Source organism: Eubalaena glacialis, chromosome 1 (assembly GCF_028564815.1).
Source record: "Eubalaena glacialis isolate mEubGla1 chromosome 1, mEubGla1.1.hap2.+ XY, whole genome shotgun sequence".
Lineage (NCBI taxonomy): Eukaryota > Metazoa > Chordata > Mammalia > Artiodactyla > Balaenidae > Eubalaena > Eubalaena glacialis.
Window position 1 is genome coordinate 30435882 of NC_083716.1, and position 13636 is coordinate 30449517.

Consider the following 13636-nt stretch of genomic DNA (forward strand, 5'->3'; position numbering starts at 1 on the left):
AGACCCCAAATAGCCAAAGCAATCTTGAGAAAGAAAAACAGAGCTGGAGGAATCAGGCTCCCTGACTTCAGACTATACTACAAAGCTACAGTAATCAAGACAGTATGGTACTGGCACAAAACCAGAAATATAGATCAATGGAACAGGATAGAAAGCCCAGAGATAAACCCAGACTCATACGGTCACCTTATCTTTGATAAAGGAGGCAAGAATATACAATGGAGAAAAGAGAGCCTCTTCAATAAGTGGTGCTGGGAAAACTGGACAGCTACACATAAAAGAATGCAATTAGAACACTCCTTAACACCATACACAAAAATAAACTCAAAATGGATTAAAGACCTAAACGTAAGGCCAGACACTATAAAACTCTTAGAGGAAAACATAGACAGAAGACTCTATGACATAAATCACAGCAAGATCTTTTTTGACCCACCTCCTAGAGAAAGGGAAATAAAAACAAAAATAAACAAATGGGACCTAATGAAACTTAAAAGCTTTTGCATGGCAAAGGAAACCATAAACAAGATGAAAAGACAACCCTCAGAATGGGAGAAAAGGGGCTTCCCTGGTGGCGCAGTGGTTAAGAATCCACCTGCCAATGCAGGGGGCACGGGTTTGAGCCTTGGTCTGGGAGGATCCCACATGCTGAGGAGCAACTAAGCCCCTGCACCACAACTACTGAAGCACGCGCACCTAGAGGCAGTGCTCTCAACAAGAGAAGCCACCACAATGAGAAGCCTGCACACCACAACGAAGAGTAGCCCCCGCTCGCCGCAACTAGAGAAAGCCCGCGTGCAGCAACGAAGACCCAACACAGCAATTAATAAAATAAAATAAATTTATCAAAAAAAAAGAATGGGAGAAAATATTTGCAAACGAAGCAACTGACAAAGGATTAATCTCCAAAATATACAAGCAGCTCATGCAGCTCAATATCAAAAAAACAACCCAATCAAAAAATGGGCGGAAGACCTAAATAGACATTTCTCCAAACACACACAGGAGGAATTAGAGAAATGCACATCAAAACCACAATGAGGTATCACCTCACACCAGTGAGAATGGCCAGCGTCAAAAAATCTAGAAACAATAAATGCTGGAGAGGCTGTGGAGAAAAGGGAACCCTCCTGCACTGCTGGTGGGAATGTAAATTGATACAGCCACTATGGAGAACAGTATGGAGGTTCCTGTTAAAAAACTAAAAATAGAACTACCATATGACCCAGCAATCCCACTACTGGGCATATATACCCTGAGAAAACCATAATTCAAAAAGATACGTGTACCACAACGTTCATTGCAGCACTATTTACAATAGCCAGGACATGGAAGCAACCTAAGTGTCCATCGACAGATGAATGGATAGAGAAGATGTGGCACATATATACAATGGAATATTACTCAGCCATAAAAAGAAACAAAACTGAGTTATTTGTACTGAGGTGGATGGACCTAGAGACTGTCATACAGAGTGAAGTAAGTCAGAAAGAGAAAAACAAATACCGTATGCTAACACATACATATGGAACCTAAGATAAAAAAACCAAAAAACAAATGGTTCTCATGAACCTAGGGGCAGGACAGGAATAAAGATGCAGACGTAGGGAATGGACTTGAGGACACGGGGAGGGGGAAGGGTAAGCTGAGACGAAGTGAGAGAGTGGCATGGACATATATACACTACCAAAAGTAAAACAGATAGCTAGTGGGAAGCAGCCGCATAGCACAGGGAGATCAGCTCGGTGCTTTGTGACCACCTAGAGGGGTAGGATAGGGAGGGTGGGAGGGAGACGCAAGAGGGAGGGGATATGCGGATATATGTATACGTATAGCTGATTCACTTTGTGATACAGCAGAAACTAACACACCATTGTAAAGCAATTATACTCCAATAAAGATGTTAAAAAAAAAATAGTACCTGACTTGCTATGACATAATTGCCTGATTCCTATTTGTAGAGGCGGACAAAAAGGGTGCAGAGAGTAGAAGGTCAACTAGGCATGGATCACTGAGCTTTTTATTTTTTGTTTGATCCTAGGTTCTTTAAGATACAAAAGGAAAAACAAAAAGTTCTGAAGTCACAAGTTACTCTCTACAAACAAAAAATAAATATATGCTACATTATTTTGGGATAAAGTTATATTTATATCTGTCAGATGGGCATGTTGGATCAGCTGTTATTGTTATCCCTATTATAAGGATGGAAAATTGCATCACAGAGAGACTAAAGGACACCCCTAAGGTTACAAATCAAATTACTGATAAAGTTTGAATCATAACTCAGGTCTCCTGACCGCTAGTCTAGTATTCCTTCCGTAACATGATGAAATGGCCTTACAGTGAACAGAATCAGAAACGGTGGCTATATCAATGTTCAGGACAACTAATTCCCTCTGATTAAGGATTTATGGATACAAGCAGTTCTAGGAGGAAAGGAGGGAGGGAGGGAGGATCAATGGCAAAGCTGAAAAGAACTCAGGGGTGCTGATTTCTTTCCAGTCCTATATTCGAGATACCATAAAGCTTATAGATTAAACTTCCCAAAATACTGCTTTGATCATGTCATTCCTTTGATTAAAAATCTTCAATGGCTGTATTTAAAGTTCATAACCTGGACCCAACCTACCTGTGGTTGGCAGAATGACAGCCTCTCAAAGATGTCCATGTCCTAATTCCCTCAACTTATAAACATGATACATGGCAAAGGAGAATTAAGGTAGCAGGTGGAATTAAAGATGCTAATCAGATGACTTTAAAATAGAGAGATAATGCCGGATTATCTAGGTGGGCCCAATATAATCACAAGGGTCCTTAAAAGCAGAATTGTTTCAGAGACAGAAGAGTCAGTGTGTCAGAGTGAGGCAACATGAGAAAGACTTGACTGGCCACTGCTGGCTTTGAAAACGGAAGGGGGCCATGAGCCAAGGAATGTGGGCAGTGTGTAAGAGAAACTGAAAAAGGTAAGAAAATGGGTTCTCCCCTAGAGTCTTCAGAAAGGATCACAATCCTGCCAATACCCTAATTTTAGTCCAGTGAGACCCATTTTGGACTTCTGACCTCCAGAACTGTAAAAGACAATAAATTTGTGTTGTTTTAAGACAGTAGTTTGTGGTAGTTTATTACCTCATTAACAGTGTACTAAAATATATACTACCTTTCTAGCTTTATGTCATGTCATCCTGCAAAATATGCTACATTCCAACCAAAGAGTAATACTATGCCTAAACACATCTTGCTTCTTCCTGCCTATTGCTTTGATCACATTATTTTTGGTCACATGTATAATCTGACTCTTCCTCTAGACTTCTACAGCGTTTACCTCATCTGCACTACTTTTACAGTACTCACTGTATAACACCCTATATTAATAAGACCTGTCTCTTCCTCCAACCTCAACCTGAACACCTAACCAACAAACATTTAATGTATGTTGAACATAACATTAGAGAAAGAAATTGAACAAAGAATTTTAATATGTAATAAAGTTATAAGAATGAAGAAGGTATCACCAGTGGGTAGAGGGGAATGAACTTTGTTTCCCTCACTGCCCAAGTAAAGAAATTATACAGAGAAAAGTACCATAGGCAGAAGTGTGCAAAGGCATGCAAGGAGTGTGGTATTCATTAAACAGTTCAGTGTGGTTACACTAAATAATGTGAGGGCTTGGGGGAGTGCAATGGGCTTAATTGTGTCCTCTCAAAATTCATGAGTTAAAGCCATAAACCCCAGTACCTTAGAATATGACTGTATTTAGAGATAATGCCTTTAAACAGGTATTAAGTTAAAATAGGGTAGACCCTAATCTGAGTGGTATCTTTATAAAACGAGGAAATTTGGACACAGACACAGAGGGAAGACCATGTAAAGACACAGGGAGAAGATGGCCATCTACAAACCAAGGAGAGAGACCTCAGAAGAATCTAATCCTTGCTGCCACCTTGATCTTGGACTTCCAGCCTCCAGAATTGTGAGAAAACAAATTTATGTGGTACTTTGCCATAGTCAGTCTAGGGTACTATGCTCTGGCAGCCTTAGCAAACTAATACAGAGAGTAAGGCTGGAAAGAAAGGCTGGAGTTTCAGTCTCCTCATCAATATTCTGATTCTATAATTCAACTACAAGGGACATGTCATATTTATCCCTATATTCCCCCCCTGCACACACTATCTTGCACAAACTAGGCATTCAAAAAATACTTGTGGAATGAATAAAACGCACATGCCCCAAGTTAATTACTTTGTCCAAATGCATGCTTATCAAGACTGATTCTACACAGAGCCCCCATCAATAAGAATTTGATTTATGCAACATATACTTTTTAAATGATTCTGGATGGCATTCTGAAATTTGGGGGGGAAAATGACACTTTTTTTATTTCCCTGTGCCAATAAACTTTAATTGTTCTGGTTATATAAATCATGCAGAAAATCCAATTTAATAAATTATAAAAGGAAAACAACAACAAAAACAAAATTTCAAAATAGATCATCTAAACTTCTGATAGTGACAAATTCAGGACCTAAACCTGGGAACATTCCATATTTTTTACAAGCTCTCACAGCCTGGAATGCCTTGTCTGCTCCTGATCCTTCTCTTTTAAGACCCAGCTTCAATCTTTATCTCCTCTTGAAGCGTTCCCTATTGACTCCATTTTGATGGTTTCTCCATTCCCTATACTACCGTATCATAACCCTTGGCAGTTGGATATATACCGTATTTCATCAATTCTAAGATGCAAATTTTAACATCTCCAACATCAGTATGCATCTTAATCATGCATATTGTCACTGCTTGTCTGCATATGAATGAGCACCAAAAGCACCAGTACCAAAATTTGCAGAAAGGGTGGTCAGCAGGGTGGAAGAAAATCTGAATATAAGAATAGCCCTATATAAGTGCAAAGATGGCTTAAGAATCGAGCAACAATGATTTTTGCTTCTTTTATGTATTCTTTTAAGAAATGCTGTATCATCAAAGTTCTTGATGGCACAGAAGATGGTAACAGGATGGAAAGACATCAGTATCAATGACTGAGTCACAAAATTATTAGGACTTCCCTGGTGTTCCAGCGGTAAAGAATCCACCTTCCAATGCAGGGGACACAGGTTCGATCCCTGGTCGGGGAACTAGGTTCCCACCTGCCATGGGGCAGCTAAGCCCGCACGCCACAACTACTGAGCTCGCGTGCCTCAACTAGAGAGCCCAGGTGCCACAAACTACAGAGCCCACGTGCCCTGGAGCCTGCAGGCCACAAGTAGAGAAGAGAAAACCTGCACATCACAACTAAAGAGAAGCCCGTGCTCCACAACGAAAGATCTCGCATGCCTCAAATGGAGATCCCACGTGCTGCAACTAACACCTGACGCAGCCAAAAAAACAAATAAATAAAATTAAATTTAAAAAAAAAGAAAAAAAAGGAACACTTGGGTTCTAATTCAAAAAAAAAAAGAAATCATTAGAGTTGGACTATAAACACAAAGTTTTAGGAAACGAGAACCAATTTATTTCACCTACATTTTCTTTATGTAAGAAATATGTGATAAAAAATTTATGTCTAATTAAGAGCTTTCAGTATGTATAAAATAAAAATTCTAAAGGGTAAGCATTGTGTAAAAGTTTAATTTCTTTCTTAGTGATACATAAAATAATGATATATTTCACAATCAACAGCATTTTCAATTCAATGAGATAGAATACTTCTTTATTTTTTTCTAGACATTTCTGAGAATAAGTTTCATCAGCTCCACAAGACTATAAACTCCTTAAACATTCTTATCCTTCTCTTTTATCCCTCATATCACCAATATCAGAGCTGGGCACAGTATAGCTGTACAATGTCTGTTGATTGACTGAGAGCTTTAGGTAGAGGCAAAGGCTTACTGTCATGGAAAGAGCCCAGGGTTAGAAACCAGGAGACTGGGATTCTAGTGCCAACTCTGGCACTAACCTTAGCTAGGTCAGTAACAACCTTTCTGGGCCTTACTTGCCTTATCTATAAAGCAAGAGGTAAACATAAAACATTATGTTACAGGTCCCTTTCAATGCTAACATTCCACTTTTTAAAAAAAGATGTACAGTTTTCTCTCTTAGACAGGTTAAAGTTCCAGGTCCTAGTCCTTATTGTTCAAGGCCCATGTTATAATCCTGCCTCTGATCTTGGAAGGTAGGAATAAGAATACTTCTGTAGGTACTTTTAATTAAACGTAATAAACCACTTTAAACTATAGTTGTGGCTATAACAAATTTAAATATTGGGGATATCAGGAGGTTACAGGGACATGGACAACAGAGACTTGACCAGGAGTTAATGGTATAACATTACTGCGGTTGCTTCAAATATCACCATGTCTATTTACATAATTACTTACAGAATTAACCCATATAGCTAATTCTCAATTATGTAGGTTAGGTTATTCAAACCTTTTGTTTCTATTTTCTCTTCCACTGTTATCCTGTAGCTACTTAACTGCTTACTAACTCAGTTTCTACTCTTCAGTAGAAACTGAAGAAAATAAATTTTTCATGTTTGTCCATGGTAATGTGAATAAATCAAAAGCTAGAATTAAAATGTTTTACCCATTTAACTTCCTATCTTTGGCAAATAGGGAAATAACACTATTTTTTTTTAAAGTATTTCAAGCCTTTTCAAATTTTTCATGACCTAAGTTCAAACACATCCAAAAAGAGTTCCCTTAAAAGATAATAAAACTACAGTGTATAATATACAGCATAAGTTATGGCTTCCATCCCTTTTCTATACTGCTTTGGGCATAAATCCTTTACAACAGCAGAAGGATAAATTCAGACTTTTAAACTCTAATTTTTTTTAAAATTAATTTTTATTGGAGTATAGTTGCTTTACATAACATTTTATATATTAAATATAAGAGTAGATAATGTCTTCAGTGGTGTTCCTTATCTGCAAATGAAATTATCTAATATATCTAGGCTATGCCTCCACTGACCTTATCAAGAAACCAAGGCCAGAAATGCAAACTTTGACTTCATAAAATTTATTAACACAGAATGAGTAGAATGCCATTCAAGGTGCCATCTAAAGATTTCTCTAGGGATTTCCCTAGTGGTCCAGTGGTAAAGAATCTGCCTTATAATGCAGGTTCGATGCGGATTCAATCCCTGGTCAGGGAACTAAGATCCCACATGCCGCCGGGCAACTAAGCCTGCGTGCCACAACTACTAAGCCCGCGTGCCACAACTACTAAGCCCACGTGCCACAATTACTGAGCTCGTGTGCCTCAACTAGAGCCCACATGCCACAAAGTTCACAGCCCACTCGCTCTGGAATCTGCGTGCCACAAACTACAGAGCACATGCACCCTGGAGCCTGCGTGCCACAACTAGAGAAGAGAAAACCCACATGCCACAACTAGAGAGAAGCCCACGCCCTGCAACAAAGAGCCCACGCACCACAAGGAAAGATCCCGCATGCCTCAGTGAATATCCCATGTGCTGCAACTAAGACCTGATGCAGCCAAAAATAAATTAAATAAATAAATCTTTAAAAAAGATTTCTCTAGAATAGGTATCAGCAACATCTCAATATCACTGATTATCATCAGTGAGAGAAATCCATGGCCATAGCTTTGGATTAAGGCATAGTAAAAGAGAAGAAAGGGCAAGAGTGAATAAGAATGCAGAAAAGGAAAACAAAAGGAAATAAGAAAAAAGAAAGCTACAATAATGAAGCATGTCAGATGATCACTTACTGACCCCAGTGCCAGAGGACACATTTGAGAGCTCTAGTTTCCTCTAATGAATAGTAACGTATGGTACATGAATATATGGGCAGGGACCAAGTGAATATCCTGAACCAACTTGGACCTGGCTCCTATTTAGACAGTACAGAAAGGTTAATATGGCAAACTGACGCTGGCATTCTTGGGAAGATGCTATCCAGACTGAACAGTGAAAACACTGTAGTAGATTAAATTTTAGTCAAGAGGAAGACTGAGAAAGCCGGGGAGACATATCTGGATTTCCTCATCTTCCCAGCATGATTGGGAAGACTAGATGGAAAGATACCACTGATGAAGTATGAACATGAGTAGGCACACACAGAAGGAAGATGGTTTGGGAATGAATGGTGTTCCTTTTTCTCTTTTCCATGGTCATACATTGTTAGCAACCTTCTATAACAAAAGGAAACTCCTACCTAAATATTTACCGCTATCTAAAAACACACATCAGGACCAGAAATGGCCAATGAAGGGACCAGATGTCAGTGTCTATCAACATCAATGCTGCTGGTATCTTACTAACCCTCCTACCAGTAGGTTTGCTGATCAGTACAGGAGGCATCAGAGGAAGTTTTATCTAGACAACAATAATTCCTGTGTGCTGGTACCAAGATCTCAAAGGGTTAAAAGAAGTCATGCCAACATCCTTTTCTTTATCAATTATCAACTTCAATTTCTGGGCATCCCATACCACGGTTTTAGGAGATGTGTAATCTGTGGAGACTCATCAAGAGTTGCAGTTCTGGGAGCTCAACAATGACCTAACCCCTTCAGGCAGTTTTAGAAGTTCAAATGTCACAGAAAACTGCTTCACATGCCAATGGCTACCACACCCTGCTCTAGAGCATACTTCCCTGCCTATTAGAAGTACTAGGTATACCTCTATGGCTAGCCATTGTCAACAAAGAAATAGGCCAGCTGGGAAAAGAGCCAAAAATCTTTGGTTGGAAAGTTTTCAAGGTAGGCAGACACTCTGGTTTAGCCTTTAATAACATACATTTGGAACAGTATAAATAATAAATTAGGAGTAATAGTCACCAAAGGGCTATTAATGTTCTTGGATTTGTGACATCTTTTAATAACATTATTATTATTACATCTTCTAAAACCCAGAGCACAGGAGGCAATAGCTTGGAGTTGGATCCACTACTTGCATTCTCAATCCAACTTCTTTCTTGCTCTCATCTATCCTCATGCCTCAACACAGACCCCAATCCCTACCAAACACCTCAGAAGATATCCAAACGCAATACCCAGGCACTGGCTGTCTTCAGCTTAAAACACTACCTGCTCCGTTTTCCTGCCATTCCCAGCTTTAGGTCAGGCTAGTGTCCTCTTTGGCTATATTACTATGCTCCTCAAAAGACTCAGTTGCCTAAATTCTTTTGCACCTAAACAGTGTTAAGAGTTGAACAACAGAGTTGCACACCTAAACCTCCCTCCCGCCAATACAGAAGCCATATCCCTAAGCTACCACACAGGATCCAAGTTCCAGCAGCAATGATGTTTTGAAAGCTCCTGGAGGCTAACCTAAAAAGGCAGAAAGCAACTCTACCCTACTGCCTACATCCATTCAGTAAATATTTACTAGGTCTACCATGTACAAAAGGCCCTGTGTCCCATGCCCTTCTTTTGTAGGAAGCTGCTTCTTCTCTCCCATGTACACCTGTGCTCTCCTACCCCCTTAAGCAGTCCCTTTGCCAACTCCTAAGAACACTGCTTCCTTCCCCAGACTAAGGCCTTCTCCCAATGCTTGGATCCTTAATAACTTCTCTATATTCACCTAACTTACCATATTATTGGTACATCTTAGCCTGATTTGGGTCTAAAACCTCTGCTGAACAGTGTTTTGCTTTCTAATTATGAGCTGACAGCCACTTCTGGTTACCACACTCACATCTTGATATAATATAAGTCTGTATGTTGTCTTTGAGCAGTGATTCTTACTTTATGTGCATCAGAATCACCTGAAAGTCTCGTAAACATAAAGACAGCCTGGCTGAAGAGTCTGCATTTCCAACAAGTCCCCAGGTGCTGCTTACGCTGCTGGTCCAGGGACCATACTTTGGGGAACTATCACCTTTGAGAATCTGATAAAAGTTATGAAAGACTGCACTTACATATAAAAGTGTGCATGCAATTTCAAAGGATTCATGAATGTTAATTTGTAGGTGCCTTCTGCTCTATATTCTTTTAAGAAATGTTTAAGACCTGCTGTCTCCTGACTTGACCATAGGAAGTACTAACTGTGGTACAAATGTGCATGCAAACACCTCCTAAGAATAAGGAGGAAGTGCTTGGTACTGGGAAGTCAATTCTGTCCAATGGGCTGCCCTCTTCAGTCTCACGTGTCTCTTTTATACATGCTTGTGAACATTTTTCCGTACTTCTGGTTCAACTCTCAGAATCAAAAGACTCATCACTTAGTATTTAAAAGGCTCTATGGAGTCACTCAAACAAAACCATTTTATAGGGGAGGAAGTGGTCTGGTAGAAAGAACATAAATACTGGATTAAGACAGAAGTAGATTGAAATCCTGATTCTGCTTTTCTTAAAGATACAACCATTAACCTTCAATTTCTCCATTTACAAAACTGGAGATTTTATAGGGAAAATCATTTTTTCCCCTTCTGGGCAAAGGTATAAGGAATAAAAGGGGAAATGATTCTACTATTCGAAGCCAATGATTCTTATTGATGGTAAGGAATTTAAATGCTGGAGGAGGGAATGTCTAAACTAAGAAAATGAAAAAATTGAACTAAATAATTTCTAAGATGCCTTCAAATCCAACATTTTGTATTTATGAACTCTAACTAGCCAGCATATTCAACAATCATTTACTCTTCAATTCAGCACAAACTCCTTTAAAAAACAATCATACCTTCCTTTATTACACCCTTCCCTTCCCTCTATAGTGTCTAACATCATTCCAACACCTGCTGGAAAAATAAAATAAATATGAATAATAAATTATTCTTCTCCCCTCAAATAGGCCAGTGTAAAATACATCTTGTCAACACAGAAAAGCCCTTTGGAAGAAGTTTCCCTCTGTATTTTCTCAACAGTTAGCCAGAATTCATTAAATTCATCTTTAACCTATACAGTAAGATCTCTCAGGATTTGGCTATAATAGATATAGTTCAACACTGTATGCTTTGTTTCTTAACGATCTATCAGATATTCTTTTCTCAATCTACAATCCTATTACTGGGTTGGCCAAAAAGTTTGTTCAGGTTTTTCCGTCAGATGTTATGGAAAGACCCGAACGAACTTTTTGGCCAACCCAAGAGTTCGTTGCAGAACTGTTACATTGGATGTAATGTGTATGAATGTACAAATATGTCTATCAAAATTACCCCCAAAATCCTAGGTCCTATGAATTGATGAACTACCTAAGAGCCAAGCAATTTCCACTAAAACATACCTCTTGCAGAAGACGTGGGTCCAGGCAGTCACCATCATCATTAAACATAGACTCCCAGCTCTCCTCAGCAGCAGCACTTGCTTCTGTGTGAGATGTATCAGTTGCTTTCAATTCCATGGATGTTTCCACAGATACTGATTCTATATCAGGAAAGGTTACACCAAATTCTATAGTCTTTGAACCATCTTCTTCTTTTGTTTTGAACTCTTCAGCAGTTTTAAGTTCATGCAATGCCTCTGTTATATCACCAGTACAATCTTGACCACTGCCCAAGGCACCGTCTGAAAATACTTTTGTCCCATTTAACATACTGAGTTCAGAGTCCAAAAAAGTGTTACAATTACTACCAGCAATCTTCTTTATAGGTAAGGAGGAAGCACAATCTGACAAGCTCTCTATCAACTTTCCTGTTGACTCTGTGAAACTAGATGAAATACTCTCAGCATAAATATCTGAGCAAGCAGTCAGGTTGCTGAAATGTTCAGTGTCATTCCCCCTTTTAGCTACATGAAGAGGGGCCGTATCTGCAGTCATTTCTAAATAGTCTGAGAAACTACTTGTGTTGCTACAGGCCTCATGAGCTACTCTAACAGCAACTACAGTTATCTGATCAGTTATGGTATCTGTAATGTCCATCATACATGTCTTATTGGTAATGTCACCTACACTCTTAGACCCACTATTTGTATATGTTTCATGAGCAAGGACTGCTGTATCAGAAGATTCACGCTTTACACATAACTCATCAGCAGTGCTGTCATTCTCCTCACACTCTCTAATCATTGTTGGATCAAAAATGTCATTTGTGCTCTCTAATTTGCTGACTATAGTCATCAGATGAGAGATGTGACCCATAGTCTCAGGAATGGAATCTACACCTTTCTGACCCAAGATGAAATCTGTACTGTTGGCTGTATCACCAACATTCTCAGCATCCAAGTCTATGCAAGTCTGATCAATGATACCAACTGGACTTCCAGGAACAGAATCAGTGGTGATGCCTCCGTTGCTGCGCTTCAGCATTCCACCCGATGTCTGCATGCCTTGTTGTACAATGCCAGAATCAGAGCTTGGTTGTACTGGTGCAATCATACTCTCAGGTTTCACCACAGAACTAAAATCTCCAGGAAACTGGGATAGTATCTCTGCAACCCTGGCATCAGTTTCCATTCTGCTTTCCAAATTTCTATCTTCAAATGTTTCCCCATTTAGTTCATGCCTATTGAAATCACAGAATTCCACATTTTGGAATGGTTTGTTTGGAACCTGAGCCTTACTGATTTCTGAACAAGACTGAGATTGAAGCAACCCATCCTGTTCTGTCACATCTCTGGTTTCAACCTCCAAACACTCTATCTTCTTTGGTTTAAAATGTCTTTGTAAAGGTACGATAGGTATAATCCCAGGATTTGGGACTCTTTGCTGATGTCCTTGGGATAATACTTCTTTGGATTCTGTGGTTGCCCTCTTAGTACAAACATTATCTTTATTTCTTTCTTGAAGCCACGCATCTTTATTAAATTTTGTTGAAGCTTTCTTTCCTTCCCTACGATTGTGCTCCTTTTTATCAGGATTAATACTTAGTCTTTGAGCCTCAGGCTTCTCTCTAATGATCTCCTTTTGAGAGAAAGAATCTTCCTTTTGTTCTTCTTTCACCATGGAGTTAGGTGGACCACAGCTTTTTCCCTCCTCACCTGATTTGTGCACTACTATACCCCTTCGAGCTTTGGGTACATAAAGCGCCATGTCAGGCCTCCTGACTCGAACTCTGCATCTCTCTGCTTCTTGCTGCATGGCACCACCTCAATCTGCAAGAAAAAAGAGAGAATGATTCAATTACCAAAACCTAATTACAATGTATTGAGCCAAGAGATTTTTAAAGACTAGGTAGAGGGCCTACTAATCCATCCTATAGAAACCCTCAAGTTAAAAAAAAAGTAAAACCTGCCATAAAATAATTAATGCAATCAGGTAAGCAACTAAGGAGAGTAAATTCCAAAATAACTCATGAGCCCATGAATTTTATCCATATAGCCTCTTTCCTCTACCTTCCAAGTCCTCTCTACTTTTTTTTAACAAGTAGCCTTGTCTTCAGCTGAATTAAAACAGATGAGAAAAGTGATTACAGGCTATCAGGTACTCATAAAACACAACCATCTTAGGAGCTCAAAATTTACACTGAAGAATACATTCAAGGAGAACCCCTAAAAGCACATTTGTTCAACATAAATATATATACATAAATATGATTTTAAGAGTAACATATGAATGAGAGTAACTTGAATGTGGGCTAGAAAATGAGACAACTAATCATGGACTGCTTTCTAGAAGATGCTGCTTGTGAACTATGATTTTTAGGAAAGAAACAGGTAGTGGGAAAGAGAAAGTCATCATTCTATTAACACTATTTAATCAAGTGACCTACTATAAATTTTTCTTCCTTCTAGTAGCA

General features: G+C 39.1%; 1 protein-coding gene across 4 annotated transcripts in view; it reads right to left on the minus strand.

Annotated features, from left to right (window-relative positions):
* Positions 1-13636, minus strand: part of R3HCC1L (R3H domain and coiled-coil containing 1 like) — a 91122-nt gene that overhangs the window by 22001 nt on the left and 55485 nt on the right. For all 4 annotated transcript variants that reach the window (XM_061194641.1, XM_061194660.1, XM_061194651.1 and 1 more), the window contains one exon: positions 11185-12992. In XM_061194641.1, the coding sequence (XP_061050624.1) occupies positions 11185-12978 (1794 nt within the window). In that variant the 5' untranslated portion in view covers positions 12979-12992. The remainder of the gene's footprint in view (positions 1-11184; positions 12993-13636) is intronic.